The following is a 17,795-nucleotide window of genomic DNA, read 5'->3' on the forward strand; positions in this document are numbered from 1 at the left end:
GACGGTGGCGTGGCTGGGCGGAGGGGCCGTTACCTGAGGGCAATTTGTGTGTAGGGGCGGGCAGTGCCGTTCCTCAGGGCAGGTACGGAACGGGAGCACGGGTACGAGGCTGTACCCGGAGCTGGTGAGGGTTCTCTGGGGTAGGAGTGCTGGGATAGGGCCGGCCCTGAGAAAACCGAGAGCCACTGCCTGAGGGGTGTGGTGTGGGGTCAGGGTGGTCCTTGGGGTCTGCGCTATGGGGCCAAGGCCGCTCCTCAAAGGCGGTGTGTATGGTAGCAGGACAAAGCTGTTGCCCAAAGGGAGGTATGGTTAGAGGAGAGGACTGCTTCCTGGGGAGCTGGGGATGAGGCAGTGCGGGTTCAGCTGCTTCTCGGCATTGCTGCTGAGTGGCAAGTAAGTTCTTGACCACAGATGGGGGAGCAAGAGGGGTGTCAGGGCAGAAATTCTGTGGATGGGGGACACATCTGACACAGGACAAACACAACGCTGTTCCTGCAAGTCGGATGTCGCACAGGCTAGTGCAGTAACATCTGTTCCTACTCTGGTGTCCCTTGCCCGGACCCTGGTAGCGCACGGCGGAATTCATAGACATTAGTTGGTTTTCACCCTCTCAGGTGCCTCCCCCAGACACATGCATAAATGCTGCATTGCTGGGAAGAGGCTAATTACCGTTTTCTGATGCAGCTGCCACGCTATGGGGGTAGTTTCAAAGGTTGAATCAGTAGGAAAAGAATTCCAGAGTCCTGCTGCCTTGTTTCCGCATCCTCAGCTCTTCAAGACATGATCCTCTCAGCAGACGTTTGTGATTAGTGCCTGTTTGTTTTCCTGATGGGCCTAAATGAAGGCTACAACACCTTCATGTCATTCTGTTTTTAACATCACCACAGGCAGCAGCACAGTAACTGTGTAAGTACCTTAAACATATACAGGAAACCTTTTGGTTTGGAATTTGTAACATCTGAGCAGAGATCCAGATGCAGCCCTCATGCAGTAGTGGTAGTATTAGCTGGCTGGGTTGTTGGGAGGTACATAATATCATATACATAATGGTAGGATTGGCAGGAAGTAAAACCTCAAAGAAGGCGGGATTTGATCCTGTTAGGTGCTTTGCTACAAGCATTGCAAGAATCATTAGCTTTGATGTCTAACTGCACCCTGCTAGTGGGCCTGATGGACAAGTTTCCCCAGAAGTGATTCAGAAATGATTCAGAGGTTAAGGTCTAGTTAAATGAAACGTACTTGTTTATAGTGATTAATGGTCTGTCCCAATCCGATCTTTTTCCCTAGAATTAAAAGTAAATATGTGGACCTTTAACTGTTTTTAAATTACTTTTATCATATGTTTTGTTCTTACATTTGTTGTACTGTTTTTAACATCTGACAGTATGAAAAATTATATAGACAGTGCTTACTGAGGAATAAAAGATACTTCTCAAAGGGTACTGAGCTGCGCTGGGCCCGTGCAAGTGAGCCAAGTCAAAGACTGGACAAATGCCACAGTTGTTCTCTTAGCAAATGAGAAAACAGAGATTTTGGGACTTGAGAACATTTGTTCAGGGAGTGAAGGAAGAAATGAGAAATGTAATTCCTGTGATTGGATTAGTGGGAACCGTAACACCTCAACAAATGTTGCAGATCCAGTGAGGGGAGCTTATGAAACGCAGAGATAAGCAATGGAATCCATGTACCTGAATGCGGAAGAAGCAAGTGGGGAATAAGGACTCTGAATCACGAGGGGAAAAGTACATAAAGCAACAAAAGATATCTGGGAAAACTCTTGGCAAAAATACACGAAGCAGAGAAAGTACTAAGAGAATCTATAAAATGAAGGTAAACAAAATCTGGCAAAAGACTCTTTCTGCAGGACTCTTGGAATAGTGAATTCTTTCTTGAACAGGAGAGTTGAAGCCACATTAGCAATATTTTATGCATCATATATCTATATATAATTTTTGTGTTTCTTTTTCCCTGCTATAGAATTAATGATGTTAATCATGGCTGCTGTAGAGTAATTAAGAGGTAATACTCCAGGCTAAGTGTTAAAAAACAGGGAAATAAGCCTGTTTGGATGAGACTGCTGTGCTAGAGTGGAATGAGGAAAGTCGAGAAGGTCAGCAGTGGCACAGTGCTGTTCTGAATTCTTAGGGAGGCAAAGGACTACATTTTGTTTGAAATAACTCAAACCATTATCAGGTGAAAGATAAGGTAAGAAGGACCCTTCAGTGTTTTGTAGAGTCATATGTTCAGTAGTCTGGACAATTCACTCAGCTTTAGAAATCTTTTTCTGTAAAACAGATGACTTACCTATCTCCCAAAGGCATTTTAGTGCATTTTGAAACAGGAGGAGCACAATTTAGTTCAAAAGCAGAAGCTTACATTTCTTCCTATGCCTGTTTATAGCAAAGCAGAAAATGCATGGTTATTTTCTATCTTTGAATAGGAACAGGACATTGTCTCTTTCTCTTTTGCATACAAGGATATGCCACCCTCTGACTGCTTTTTTTTTCTTAAATCATAGTTTATTCTTGTTGATGCCTAAAACCCCTTTGCTGTCTTCCAGAAGCTTTGGTCATCATTGTGGAATTCCTGGTATGAGAAGACAGAGCTCGGGGTAGAAAGAGGATCCTTGCTGAACTGCTGTAATCATGAAGACAGTGATTTTAATTGTCTTAATCATCTTCACTTTGCTGTCTTCAGGTAAGACTGATGCAGAGGGGGAAAATGAAACCTCTGGACGAGGAAGGAAGCAGACTCTAATATTTGCTTTGTTTTCTTCTGTGCTAAGAAGTTGCAGCTAGAACTGTGCCTGTAATTTCCATTTGCCTGTATTTTTCCTGTTTGATCGTTGGCAGATGGTGACCCAGTTAGTTTTGAAGCAGCTTGATACACTAGTTTCTTAGTAATTCAGTGAAGGTTTGTTTCCTTTGAATAGCTGAGATCTGCGTACTTATTAATGCTGTCAAATTGAATCGGTGTATTTCAAGCTGCTCCCCTCTAAAACCACAACGGGTTCTTTTTGCAGTAGTGCTGAATTAATGTCAAAGCAAGTGGAGTACTAATGTCTGATGCTATGCTCAAAGAAATAAAAACGTCCATGTTTTAATTGTAAGCATTATTTATTCCAGGAAACATTTTTGTTTAATATTAATAGATTGACAGAGATCCAAACCCTTAAACATCTGGAAATGGCAATGCTAGTGATGTTGTAGTGTTTTCTATGCATTTGGTCATGTCTTTCACTACATAGCATAAATGTTTCTCAAGTTACATAACTGGGTGCTATTTTAATATATAATAATCACTTTTTTCCTTAAATGTATAGCATCTCCTTGAGATGTATATGATGATACATTTCAGAGTAGGCATTTAACAGGAAAGATACAAAATAAGTCATACTACATCCAATATAGAATAATTGGTGCCTAAAGCAAAAGAGGAGATTTTGTTGACATGTCTGGACTCCCTGAAGATGTAGCCTTATAGTCAGTTTAAACTTACCAAACCCCCAGTTCCTCCTGGAAAAGGAGATTTCACCATCTCCTACTCTTCTGATAGTATCTTCCTTCTGCTGGCACCGTTGGGGTTTTCTTTTGGTGTTTTTTTTTTTTTTTTTGTTTGTTGTTTTTTTTTTTTTTTTGCCTTTTTTTTTTTAATTGGTTACTTAGTTTTCAGCTGGAAAAAGACCTGACAACTGAATAGTGCAGTTCTGCTGCAGTTCTGCACAGTGTTCCTGTGCAGGTTATTTAATCTATTTGTTTGGCATCCAGAAATGAAGATAGTTCTCACTAACTTCCTCTTTGGAAGAGGTAAGATTTTGAGGATTTTGTTGTTTGTGTTTACTCAGTACTCTGTTCAACACAGTACATGGTTCTTCACTGTCAATAACCAAATTGTCCCTAGTTTGTGTCTTTCATAGTGGGTGTTGTCATGGAAGATAAGCCTCTCAGTCTTGAGGGGAATCCAGCAAATTACTTGTCATTGCTGAGGAAACACTTAGATAATACATTGTGTAAAAGCAGAAGATCCAGTCACAGAACTGCCATCGTAATTTTAAACAACCTCAGATCTTTACCTCCTGATTGAGGGGTTTGATTTACTCTATTATAAAGTAGCATTTAATTGAGAATTGCTTTCAGCTTAAAATTTTTGTACTTCTCCTTTGGTCTAAGGTTTTCTGCCCCATGAGCTCTGATGTGGATCTTGCTGTTTAAAATCAGGTAGTATTTGTCTGGAAAGAAAATGGGAAGGAAATGCTGTTCTAAGAAAGTTCAATCTATGTAGCTCAGTGCTGCGAGACACCTGGGACTTGGAACATCAGATATTGTCTGGTGAAAAAACAAGTCCCCTCTCTGAAGACTACATTCAACAATGCTAAGGCAACTTGATTCCCTATCAACATCCTCCCTACATATTTCTTGTTCTTTTGCAGGCTTAGTTCTGAATCTCTAGAACTTTGTAACAGAAATACTAAGATTGGTATGGATAAATTATGCATGGGAATATGCGTGTGTGAAAGCACCAGAGGCAACAGCAGAGCACAGGTTGAACGAATGGCCTGTATTGATAACCAAGAACACAGTTGACAGCACTAAAGCTTATAAACCCTGGGGAATGCATAGTTTCCATCAAGATTAGAAGGTCTGTGCTCTGATAAGGTCATGCCACAGTTGACTTATCAGGAGAAAAACTGCAGTCTGATAACAGGAAAATGGTAACAAGGTTACCTTGCATCATAAGTGCCCTTTCTCTTCTTGCCATCCTCATGGGAAAACAGACCATAGCCTTAAAGATGTCCTTGCCTTTGTTTCCTCCTTTTGAGTGGCAACCTTGACTGAAATTCATGGAGGATGAAGCAAGGAAGATTCTGAGGTTAAAGATCATGCCCTAATAATTGTTGATTCTTGAAAAATTTACCTGAAAATTTGTTGCTGCCAGCAAAGTGACATAGTAAAGATTCAACAGAACATTCATTGTCCTCCATGTTGGGCAAAAGTGATCTTGATTACACTGCTTAGGTAACTTTCTTGGGTGCCTGTATGTGGAAATGTGAGTGTGAGTGAGCAGAATCAACTTACTTGTGAAATTAAGTAAAATAAAATAACCTCCCCCTTCCATAAGGTCTTAAACTGAGTGGGTTGGTTGGTTTGTTTGTTTTCCTACTAAATCCTGTAAATCTTGACTCATTTTTTGATCTTACAGGGAAGAAATTCCGATGGTGCACCCTTTCTGACCTAGAACAGAGGAAATGTGCTGAGCTGTCTAAAGCACTCATGGCTGTGGTGCCCCTTGCTGCTGTCAATTCATTTGCTAGGATTTCTTGCATCAGAGCCCACAATACATATGACTGCATTGATAAAATCAGGGTGAGTTCAGAGAGATTTCTAAAACTGATTTTAGGTCCAAATCCTCTTTTAAAGAAGTAACTGATAAACAGAACCCATGGGAGAATAAAATGATACTGAAATGATGGTATTGCATATATGACAAAGTACTCAGTACTAGCTTGAGAAACAAGAATTAAAACCCATGAGTATTCTACTAGATGTACTCTTTACCCCAGCTCACGTCTTGCAGTCACCAGGAAATATGTAAAATGCTGCTTGGACATAGATGGACAAAACCAAACTACTAAATTAAAACTTGCTGAGAGCATTCTCCTTGCTTGTGGCTTTTGGTCCTACTCTGACTATAATGAATATTTTCTCTTCTCTTTCTTCCCTGCTATTTTTAGCACCTCATCAGTCTTTTCTGAAGTTAGGAGCAAAGCCTTTTTTGTATAAAGTTCTTTAATTTGAGTCAAATTAGGCATTAATTTGAGTCAAATTAGGCATTAATTTGAGTCAAATTATGCATTAATTTGAATCAAATTAGATAGGAGGACTCTGAGAAGTATTTGGGGTCTTGGGGAAGCAGTAGAAGGAAACACAGGTCTCCTTTTTCTTCAGTTGGCAACAGAATTGTGATTTTGAATTGGAAAATTCAGAGGTGAGAAAGGATGTTACTGTAAGTGAACTGGAATTGTTTTAAAGTAACAGCTTTCACTGTTAGCATTTCACCATGCTTAGTAGCATGGATTCAATTAAAAACCAAGCAAATGCTTGTAAGAATCTCTGGTTACTACTTCTCAGGCAAAAATTCTGCTCTTGGGGCTGCTGTTTGTATCTGTGTGGACACATTTATTTTGAGGGTTTTGCTGTTGTTTTTAAGGTGAATAAAGCGGATGCTGCCTCCTTGGATGCTGGAGATGTTTACTCTGCTGTAAAGCTCTATGGTTTGGCAGTTGTGGCAAAGGAAATCTATGACCAAGGTAGGTTCATAAAGCTAAAGAATAAGTTGTATTTGGCTAACGAATTGCTGTAAGTGAAAGGCAAAGTTCAAAAATTCTTGAGAAAAGTCTATATATTTCATTAACTTTATAGGAGTATGGAGGTGACTAACAACTGTTGCTAAAATACTTAGTGATGGTTAGTAAAGTATCAGTGGTACTTTCTGTATAGTAGCCTTTCTGCCTAGACAGGCTACTATCTAGGTACTGGTACTGTCACAGATTGTATCTACCCCTGCTTGCAGCACTAGTGTATACCCAAGTTCTACATCTTGCAGGGAATAAGAAAGCTTTTGTCCATCTATGTCAGTTCTTATACCATGCTCTTAACTAGTGTAACCAAGCATTTACTAGTTTTCTTTAAGAGATTAGCTTTTCTCACTATTTAATTCTCTCCTTCACACCCTAAAGAGACAAAAATATAAGATGGAGAATCTTGTTATGGTAAGATTCCTCTTCATTCCTGGCAGACCTAAACAGTGTCTGCAATGATTTGTAAGGCAAGAATAAGTAACTTTGAGCCAAAATCAAACATGGAGTAGAAAATACTTCTAAGACATGAATCTGAGAAGGAAGCCAAATTAGCAGGTGGATACAGAAAGAGACTAATAAGGTGACAGTATAAGAAAGGAAGTAAATTTTGTTCTGGCCAAAGAATTGTGAAATCATAGTGGAATTGATATGTTCCGAGTTTAAGACATAGGAGTTCTTTCCATTACCATATGTAAACAGTGTGATACAAGTATTCAAAAGTGTTGAGAAGCAATTGCATAGGATGATGGAGTGGGATCATCTTGTAAGCCTTCTACACCAGATTTTTATGTTCTTCTTTGCACATCCCTTGCATTGCTCAGTTTGACACAGTGCCATGTAGCCAGTAGATGATAAATTTCTTGGCATGAGTAGTTATGTTTCATATGCCTAAGGTTATTTTTTTTCCTTAGCCATGTTCACAGAAGTAGTGGAAGTCCTGTACACAGGTGGAAGCTGCAGAATTGGGATTTAGTTATTTCTGTTGCATATTTTGTTTTATTCCAGGAAATTGTGTGTTTGCTGTGGCTGTTGCCAAACGAGGAACTCTGGATATCCGGAGGCTACGAGGTGTGCGCAGCTGCCACAATGGAGCCAGGTGGACATCCGGCTGGAATATTCCACTTGGCTTTCTTCTTGCAAGCAATGATCTTTCCTGGGATGAGGCGCAACCTCTGAGTCAAGGTGGGTGATAGGAGCCATAGGACTATGTCTCTGCTCTCAGCAAAAGCAAGTGACATGCAAGCAGATGTGGAATGAACTCAGCTGTGTGGAAATTAAAGGGCTTTGTGGGTGAGGTATCCTCTTGGACTGTTTTTGATACTGGCTCTTAGTTCTCTTCCGAACTTTTCTAGTGGTCTCAAAGCAGCCGAGTTGTTACCAAACCGGGAAATCTTTGCATTCTGTATTCAACAGGGAACAGATCTTTCCAATATCCAACCAGTACAAAGATGGTTTTCAACAAGAAAAATCTGATCACATTTTCCAGTAAATGTTTCAAATTTGAAGTTCAGACAATGAAGCTGCATTTGGTGATTTATTATTTTTTTTTATATTTATTAATTCACCATAGTCCTAGTTATGTCCATGATATGTTTGGCTGCTTTTCCTTCTTCTGTTTCTCCCATTTGACTTTTTTTTCATCTCCCCTCCCCTACATCTGCAGTAGTCAGTGAGTATTTCAATGCAAGTTGCATCCCTGGGGTTGGTGTTGCTGCTCCTCAACTGTGTGCTCTCTGCCAAGGACAAAAATCCTATGTCAGAGACAAGAACCACTTCTGTGAGACGAGCAGTAATGAACCCTTTTATGACTCTGAAGGAGCCTTCAGGTGAGCTCTGTGACACTGGTCCTGAATTTACCTTTGAGGAAAAAGAATTTGTGAGTGAGGGAAAACCAGATGGCATGTTAATAGGGTGGCATTTTTCTCCCTGCAGGTGTTTGAAGAATGGAGTGGCAGATGTTGCCTTTTTAGATCATCTAACAATTATGAGTGCTACAGGTAATCTTAAAAATTCAGATTCATTTTAACTTTTGACTGTAGTCTTTCCTGCATTGGAGTTTGGGGAATATGCCTGGGATTTTGTTGTTTCCAGGGAAAATTCAATCCTTGCAAGCGGTTCAGTGTATTTCTTGGCTCTCCACCTAAGTCAGAAAGAAACAGAAGAGGGAAGAGTAAGTGAGCAGTAATTGCTCACAAGAGTTTCTCAGAGTGGGAGCAGACAGATGCTTTTATACAGGTGTTTTTTTTAGCCTGAAGTCTCTGACACAGCTGTCAGTATTTGCATTACCTGAGTTATAAGATTCCTTTTAAAATTCAGTGTATCTTGTTGCCGGAATGTACTGTTCCTGTTTACCTCGTTTGTATTTTAAACTTGGTCGAGGTCTGTACTGACATTTTTGAGGGCAGCTTTAGTATTTGCAGGTAAGGATTTTTAAACAAATGTATGTACAGGGGTACAGCTAAAGAGTATTTTTGAGTATCTTTGGCTGAGATCCCTCTCTTTCTTAAGAGAAGAGCATATCAAAGACAGCCTTCCCAAGCTATGTGCTGCCTATATAGCCTTTGAGCAACCTCCTTGAAAAATGTTTTGCCTTCCATCTCTGTGCCTGCTGCCAAGTCACATCTCGCTTCATAGATTCGTGAGTGTTCTCTTGTTTCAGAGTCAGAGCAACAGGAATATGAACTCTTATGTCCTGATGGGACTACAGCTGAGCTGACTGAGTACAGCACCTGTAACTTGGGCAAGGGGCCTGGACATGGCATCATCACCCGCCACAACTTCCAGAAGATCACCCATAAATTTCTCACCATGATCCAAGTGAGTGGATATTATAAGCTGTGTTTCTCCAGAGACAGGTTTTTCTTCCATCTTTGTGTAGCGATTACCATGCAGTTTGCCTTTTCTTCTTGAGAAATTTGTAGTTAGTGTGAACAAGTCACTAAAAATTGATTGTTCTGGGGAGGGATCCTGCACCGGCTTCTGGCAGAAGGCTTTACTTTTCTCTAAAATGTTCTTCTCTAGAAGGCTGGGAATAAAAAAGTAAAGTAAAGATGCTATAACACCCAAACTGAAAAGTGGCTAATTATGTTCATCCTGCCCTGCAACTTGAGTAAATTCTTACATAGCTGCATAGGTTCAGGCAGGGTTCATCTTTATTAGTTTCTTTTTCTCAGCTTATAAATAGTATTTGTTACCTTGGCGTCCAGGAATCTGTTTGAAGCTGAACCTGAAATGCATATTTAAATGCAAATTTAAAGAATTTATGGAGCCATCTGGCCCTTTAAATAGGCCAGTAGTGTCCCGGTTTTGGCTGAGATGGAGTTAATTTTCTCCTTGCTAGCTGGTCCAGTGCTGTGCTTTGGCTTTAGTATGAGAATAATGTTGATAACACTGTTTTAGCTGTTGCTGAGCAATGCTTACTCTAAATCAACGACTTTCCAGTTTCCCATGCTCTGTCAGTGAGCAGATGCAACAAGAAGCTGGGAGGGGGCACAGCCAGAACAGCTTATCTAAGCTAGCCAAAGGGGTATTCCATACCAAAGAACGTCACATTCAGTATTAGGGGGAGCTGGCCAGGAGGCACAGATCACTGTTCGGGTATGGGCTGGGCATCAGTCAGCAGTTGATGAGCAATTGTGTTCTGTATCATGTCTTTCTTGGGTTTTATTCCTCTCTCTTTTATTTCTTTTTGTTCTTTATTTTGATTATTAAACTGTTCTTATCTCACCTCATGGGTTTTACCTTTTTCCGATTTTTCTTCCCCATCCCACTGGGGAAAAATGAGTGAGTGGCTGTGTGGTATTTTGTTGCCAGCTGGGGTTAAATTGTGACAAATAAACAGTGAATAATGTAACCCAGTGTGCTTTGTCTCTGAGTGCTATGTTACAAACCCTTGCTGTGAAGGGAGGAAAGGATGGGGCTGACTATAACTGGAAGGATGAGCAGATTTGTTGCAATTAAAAGTGTTGTTCTTGTTCCAGCGCCTCTTTGGGCGAAAAGGAAAAGAAAGAGCTAGGTTTGAACTCTTCACTTCAGCACCCTTTGGGGGAAAGAACCTGCTGTTCCAGGATGCCACTCAGCACCTACAGCTTCTCGAGGAGCAGCTGGAGATTGCCTATGTCCTTGGTCTGGACTATGTAGCTCTCCTTAAGGGACTAGGCCATGAAGGTGAGAAGTCTTCCAGAGATCTGTAGCTAAGGAAAGGGAAGAAAAAGTTCACTTTACATGTTATTCCTCCCTGCCAGGCACAAGTGCATAGACCTAAATATCCCCTTAACATAGGCGCATAGGTGACATGATCTCACTCTGCTCCTTTCTTCTAATTCAGGCAGCTCTTTGGACAACAGCATTGTGCGCTGGTGCTGCATCAGTGATGCTGAGCTTCACAAATGTGAGGAGTGGGCACTGAGCATCAAATCTGACCCATTGGTTTGTGTCCAAGCAACTTCCATGACCAAATGCATTGAAATGATCAAGGTAAGAGACTCCTTCTAGTCGGAGTATATGTTAAGGCTGCAGAGTGCATGTGTCCTTGCATGAGCTGAACAAGAGGAAAACCAGTGTGTACTGTAGAGGAGCTAGTGGGAATGAGAGAAACTTTCCAGCCAGTAGGGAAGTCCAGCTGCTTGGTTACACAATTCGTGCAAATCCTGTTTTTGTTATTTTCTGTAATGCTGTTGGCAGAGTAGTGAGGCTGATGCAGTCACCCTGGATGCAACACATGTCTACATTGCAGGAAAGTGTGGATTGGTGCCTGTAGCTGCAGAATGTTATGGTAAGTTCTCATGTGACCTTAGCAAGAAGGGAGGGAATCAAAAAAGTACCATTAAAAATATAGTTACATTTGTACAGTTTGTGATGGAAGCAGGAATTAATATATATGTCCAAATACTCTTCCCAGCTCTTTCACTAACTGGCTCTGGCATTTGATCTCCTGTTTGTTTATTGTATCTCTTCTGTAAAACGGACAGAGATGCTAACATGGCTCAAGAGCATTGCAAGGTTTTTGATGGGTTGCTGCTGATTAATAGGAATGACAGCAGTCCCAGGATCCTTAGTGGTTGTCTCTCCTCTCCAGGCGGAGATTGTGCCCAGGCTGCTGAGAGCATGGGGGAAAAGAGGAAGCTAATTCATCTGAAGCGCAAAGGTAACAGGACAACTTTGAGAAGGCAAATGATTTAGATTTTCTTGAAATTGCCTCTAGGATTTATGTAGGAATGTGTTCACATGTTGGTTTGGGAAAGAATTTGCTGTGCTTGATAGGAGCTGTGCAGGAAATGCCAGGCAGCTAGGACGAGAGCTTTGTCGTTAAGAATGCACATCCAATACCTTAACTGAAGATATGTGACAGCATGAGAGGGGGAAGAGGGGGGCTGTACCTGTCTGGAATACTTAATTGCCTTGATATAACCGGTAGTTGTCATTATTTTACAGCACTACCACCTGTTTATGCTGTTGCGCTAGCTAAGAAAAATGCCAAACAGATTAACATCCATAACCTTAGGGGAAGGCGATCCTGCCACAGCCACCTGTATAGCCCTGGAGGATGGTTACTTCTTTCCAGATATGCATTGGGAGCTCTGGAGAATGACACTGAGAGCTGTGATATTGGCTCTGGTAAGGGCTGCTCTTAGTTGTTTGTTGACTAGACCATGGGAACCTGAAGTCCAAAATCTGGGAGTAAAATGGAGACAAGGACATGAGGATTTGACCAGCAAGTGATGATTGCAGTGTCAAAGAGTGTTGAAGCAGCTCTTCCTCATATCTGACTACATATGATTGTTTAGCCACCTTCTTGCTAGCTGTTGGGATGGAATTCCATTCCTGTCTTCTCTTGTGTGTGAAGAGGCTTTGGAAACACCTTGCCTTAATCTCACCTCAGTTTTCTTTACTCAGTTTACCAGAATTACTTTTGGAAAGGCTGCATGCCAGGAGCAGATGGAAACCTGTGCAAGGTGTGCATTGGAGACGGTGAGGTGGAAGGGGCTCGAGTGTCTAGCAGATGTGCTGCAAGTCACAACGAACGTTACTATGGCAATATGGGAGCACTCAGGTAAGCTTTTTGTCAGTCAGAAGTGCAGAGAAATTGCCAGAACTGGCTTATTATTTTGCTGATGGTTTTCTTTGGAGCCTTTTTTTTGTTAAGCAACTGGTTGTATAAACTTTTGCTAGCATGTATTTTATTTTGGTTGCAGTTGCTATGGGATATTCAGCTGAATGGTAATTTAAAGCAGTCATGAAAACACCTTGAGAGCAAGACAATGCTTCCAAACTTGTAAGGCTCAGAGTATTGGTACTGACTCATTAAAGAAAAGGGATGAAAGACAGTTAGAAGGTCAGAGGGCAGAACTGATCTGGTAAGAAGCAATGGAAGGTACGGAGGTAATTAAATAAATGGGAGATAACAGAATAGTTGAAAACAGGCAGAGAAGAATATTAAAGGTGAAAGGACTCTTATAAAACATATGTAATGCATTTAGTTGAATTACATTCTCTTTCCTGACTAGGTGCAGGTGATACTTCATAGACATTGTGCCACATCTTTGACTTGGGGTTTTCTTTAACGGATGGAAGGGATTGTCTTAGCAAACATGTGAATACTGTCCACTAAGATCTATAATGATATCACTAACTTGTTCCATATAACAACCAAGTAATTAGAGGTGAGAGGGATACTTCAGCTACTCGTCGTTTAGCTTCAGAAGACTGTCCAAATGTCAGTCATAGTGTAGTGGCTGTCTCCAATAACTTCTTGGGTTTTTTCCTTCACTAGGTGCCTAGTTGGCAATCCCAGTGGAAGAAGCTTCGGAGATGTAGCTTTCCTGGAACATTCTAACCTCCTCCAGAACATAAAGAGTGAGATGCAGATGTTCTCTTTTCCTTGAGAATGTTCATTAGTGCCAGTTACTTCCCACACACTTGACCATCACTCATGAGGATCAACTTTTACAGGTCCACAAAGTTGTGTTTGTGACTGGAAAATTGCAAGAACATTCTTCCAGTAAAGCTCAAAATTTAGATACCTTTCAGTTTTGGAGAGGAAAGAGGAAGAACCACTGAGTGCAAAGAGCAATGTGTGTGTTGGGGGGGGCTAATAATCCTTGGAGACTGCACTAATTTTTTTAAAGCTCAAAGCTTTAAAAAGGAAATGTTTTTTCTCACCAGACCTTCTCCCATAGGCAGCCATAGTGCATGGACCTGTTGTTTGTAATCAGAGTATCAAGAACAATAATGGCAGATAAGGGCCATATAATGGTGATAATGCTGTGGGCACTTTGTGCTGGGAGATGTTCTATGGCTATGTTCTCTGACAAAGCAACTTCCTCATGTTGTTTCACAGACCTTATAAACAGTCCATAGCTTAATAGCTGAAAATACTGCAAATTATTTTGCCTTTCAGTTTCTGAAATGATGTTGTTACTACACTGTGAAATGTTTAATTTCCCCAGGGAAGTACTGATCTTTGCAGCAGTCTAGCAATTGGGTTTTGGTTTCAGTAACTTAAATGCCCTCAATCTCTTGAATGATGCTTACTGTTCTAATAGTGAAAATATGGTGCCTCTTTGTAGAGTTGAAGAGAAAGGAAACTCCCATTTTGTTCAGCCTCAGAAACAGAATGAGTGTTTCTGTTTTAGGCAATCTCAGTAGAAGAAGAGACTTTCCTAAGAGAGGAATCTCTAAAATCAAGTGGAGGTATGAGGGCCTGAAACCCACAGGAATTCATACAGCTATGAGTGGTTTGTTTGGGGAAGCAAAGGACATGCAGACTGAATTGCTTTGTTTTCAGAAAGTGATCTGATTACAGATGAAAATGAGGCATGATAAGCTGTTCATGTGCCTTGATACTACTCTATTTGAGAGGTGCAGCTTAACTTCACTGACCTGTTTTCTCAGTGAAAACACTACCCTGCTCTTTATGCATTCCTAATGAATAACCTAATGAATATTTCTAATATTCATTATGAATATTCCTAATGAATAAATGTGGCTGCATTTGTTTAAACATACTAACTAAACTCCTTCTTGTCAATTTTAAACATTTTGCATGCAATTCACCCTGTCTTCTACTTTCATTTTTAAAAAGGATTTGCTTTCATTTCATCTTCTTTTCAGATCTGGATATTTCTGGTTGGGCAAAAGGCTATACCCCTATTGACTTTGAACTCTTGTGTCCGGATGGAACGCGTGCTGCAGTCACAGAATGGGCAGGCTGTAACCTTGGCCTTATTCCCCCCAGCACAGTCATGACTCGACCAGTCACTGTCACTAAAATCTACGACTTTCTAATGAAATTCCAGGTGAGACAGGTAACTGGGAAAAAGTTAGCATGTTATCACTTGTTATGTACAACTGCTGAAAACCCTTTCAAGATCAAATGCTTTTATATCCTGAATTCATGAAGTGTTTTCAGATTCAATATGAATTAAAAATACGGGTTAAAACTTAAACAGGGGAAGTTTAGATTGGATATAAGGAGGAAATTCTTTCCTGTTAGGGTGGTGAGGCACTGGAATCAGTTGCCCAGGGAGGTAGTGAGTGCTCCATCCCTGGCAGTGCTCAAGGCCAGGTTGGACAGAGCCTTGGGTGGGGTGGTTTAGTGTGAGGTGTCCCTGCCCATGGCAGGGGGGTTGGAACTGGATGATCTTGAGGTCCTTTCCAACCCTAACTATTCTATGATTCTATAAGAATGTATGTAAGAGATTAAGAGAATAATTATTTGGATTTTCTAAAGGGGTACTTTGGCAGCAGTTGCCATTCCGCAGGGGTTATACTTCTGCTGAGAATTGCATCTTTCTGTACACCAGCTAAGCCTTGCTATTTGTGATCCAAGCTGTGAAACCTATTTCTTTTCTCTTTAGGAATCTCTGGGAAGCAAACTGAATTCTGAATTCCAACTCTTTCAGTCATGGAAGTATGGTGAAAGTGATCTGCTTTTCAAAGACACTACTCAGTACCTTGTTCATGCCAGTCACATGAGCTATCAGGAAATTCTTGGAGTGTCTTTCTTTCGGCTGGCAGAATCAGTGTTTAACTGTACACCTGCAGGTAAAGTCAAGTTCTTAGTTTTGAGTTAGAGACAAATGCAAAGCAGGAAGCCTTCTGTGCATAGCTGTTGACCTTTGGTTAGACCAAATGGAGAAGTATGTTCAACATAATCCTGTTAGTAACAGTTTTCCAAGGAGTACTGTGTTTGGAGCTTTTTTAGAGCCTGTTACAACTCCTATCCAAAAGCACTAAAACTGGAGCTCTGAAAGAGCAGAGTAACTAATATATCTTAAAGACGAGGTTACTGAAATAGGACTGGTTTATTCCCACTCTGAAATTTTTCCCTTCAGTTCTGGGAAAAGGGAATATAGTGTTCATTTGGATATGCCAAACTTGGGGAAAAGATAAGAAATTTTATATTCAATTCTTGAATTAATCTCAAAATAACTGCCTTTTTAAAAAGAGCACACTAGAGAATGCAAGATCAAAACCTTTACAACTTAAAGGATGGCTTTTTCATTATTTTCCACTGAAAGACGTATGAAACATGCACTAAGCTATCACTAAAACTGCCCATTAGCCAACATCAAGCTGTTCTGAGACCTGAAAATCTGCATTCAAGTAAATGAAGATTATACAGTTAGCGAGACTTCTGTGAGTCTAAGTTGATTCTAAGATTCTAACTGAAATTCAAAAGGGGAATTTTACCTCTGTTCTGCTGATTTAGTGAACAGTATTTGAAGAACTTTTTCTTTTTAAAAGCTGCTAGCATCTTTAAGTGTATACTTTCTTACTGGTTTGTAGGCATCTTAGACTTCTGCAAACAGGATATCTGTGCATCTACATTGAACTGACAGTTAATAAGAGGCTTTGCGAGGCACATACATCATCATTGATACTGAAAACAAGGAAAGCTGAAAGTCCAACCTATCCAAAGCGATCAGCAAGGAGCAGCAGAGGCCAGTCTGCATAACCTGCACAGAACTAGCATCAGCAATCCTGTACAACTACTAAGGAGAAATTAGCATTTTTGTGGAAATAGCAGGGCCAATACCATGGACTAAAATACAGACTGTCAGGAGTGGCACAGGTCAGTTGGTAGCTGTTTCCCTTGCTTATCTTATAAATGAAAATAAAATCAACTGACATTTTAGTAGTTGCAGCACTGTCCTCTTCCATTGCAGCTAGATTGTCCTTGCTGAATACCCATATATGCTATAGGTTGTATATGTAATTGCTATTAGAAGTAGTCTTTTCTGCTTTTAACTGGGAAGAATGTATTTGCTTTTTTTAACCAAGGATTTATACCAGTAAATCAAAATATTTTTCTCTCACAAATTGAGCAGAATCAATCCAGCAGAACTGGATGCTTGCAGCCTTCGGGTGAAGGAAAACAATGGCTATTCATCCTTGTCAGTATCTCCAACCGTTACTATTGTAGTACTTTAGCACTTCGAATCTATGATTTGAGTGTCAAAACATGATATCTGAATTAAACAACATTGGTTTTACAAGCAGAAACTGCCTGAACATTATATGAAGCCTTATGAACAGAATGTATCATATGTTCATTTTGCTTGTTGTTGGATAAAGATTTAGAGCGTATGGCTTTTCATAGGCAGGGCTTATTTCATGTGCAAGAGCCATCTCATCCCATGCACCTGTACCAGGCAAGGTTGAGATTTTTTATTAAAGGGGAGAGGGGAGAAATCCTTCACCCCAAACTTTCCAGTCCTTTTTACATCTATTACAGTTGTAGTAACCTCAGCTAGTAATAAATGGGATGCAAACAGTGAAGACAGGCCAGCTGCACTGAAGTCTGTATCTGCCGTATAAAGCAAAAAAACCATAGCCCCTCCCTCCACAAGAACCAGCAGTGCAAAGCAGCAGTACTCAGTTGTGAAATACACTGCCAAGCATACTTGCTTTTAAAGTTTGTTCCATGCTTAGCTTCTTTCCTGTTGTTTGACTTAAAATCACCCCTCTCCTCCTCCTTTTCACTTCCTGAGAAAGAAAAACTTTGCACTGTGACCAGCAGCAAGGGTTTAGCTTCAGTGCCTCTTAGCTGAGGTTATTCTCTCACTCATCCCATTTTTGACATTGACTAATCAAACAACAGAGGATGCAAGGCCAAACTCACCTGCCTTTCAGAGAAAAAAAACAAGTCCCAGTATAGTAACAGCAAAATCCTCATAATGTGTTGCAGCCAGCAAGCTGTAGCCCTGAAGCAGCAGTACAGGATGATGCTTGTTTAGGTCTCTGAGGTGCTCCCTTCTTTTCATTACTGGAGCTTACATGCCATCTGTGGGAGCCATGTAACACTGCACCTCAGCCAGAGAAGGGAGTTAAGGGCAACAGCAGAGAAACACATCTGTCAGCTTAGTTTTGCCAAGAGCAGCGTGAAGCTGAATAGCAGCAAATTGAAAGATCTGGATTAGACATAGAATTTATG

The 17,795-nt window shown here is 40.7% G+C and overlaps 1 protein-coding gene across 4 annotated transcripts; it reads left to right on the forward strand.

Annotated features, from left to right (window-relative positions):
- The first annotated feature begins 6 nt into the window (after positions 1-6).
- Positions 7-16,496, forward strand: LOC136021098 (melanotransferrin-like). 4 transcript variants are annotated; one of them, XM_065692942.1, is made up of 20 exons: positions 7-82; positions 685-906; positions 1,636-1,830; positions 2,561-2,697; positions 5,200-5,363; positions 6,208-6,307; positions 7,364-7,540; positions 8,022-8,184; positions 8,291-8,355; positions 9,018-9,175; positions 10,339-10,525; positions 10,686-10,834; positions 11,042-11,132; positions 11,436-11,504; positions 11,792-11,974; positions 12,254-12,410; positions 13,131-13,213; positions 14,471-14,655; positions 15,217-15,403; positions 16,148-16,496. In XM_065692942.1, exons 4-20 carry the CDS (start codon positions 2,646-2,648, stop codon positions 16,195-16,197), a joined length of 2,220 nt encoding a protein of 739 aa, XP_065549014.1. In that variant the 5' UTR covers positions 7-82; positions 685-906; positions 1,636-1,830; positions 2,561-2,645; the 3' UTR covers positions 16,198-16,496. The 4 variants fall into 4 exon arrangements, with proteins under 4 accessions (XP_065549014.1, XP_065549013.1, XP_065549016.1 ...); XM_065692941.1 differs by having other exon boundaries at positions 16-124; XM_065692943.1 differs by having other exon boundaries at positions 25-82; positions 770-906.
- The last annotated feature ends 1,299 nt before the right edge of the window (positions 16,497-17,795 follow it).

The sequence above is a fragment of the Lathamus discolor genome, chromosome 12 (genome assembly GCF_037157495.1).
Source record: "Lathamus discolor isolate bLatDis1 chromosome 12, bLatDis1.hap1, whole genome shotgun sequence".
Taxonomy (NCBI): domain Eukaryota; kingdom Metazoa; phylum Chordata; class Aves; order Psittaciformes; family Psittacidae; genus Lathamus; species Lathamus discolor.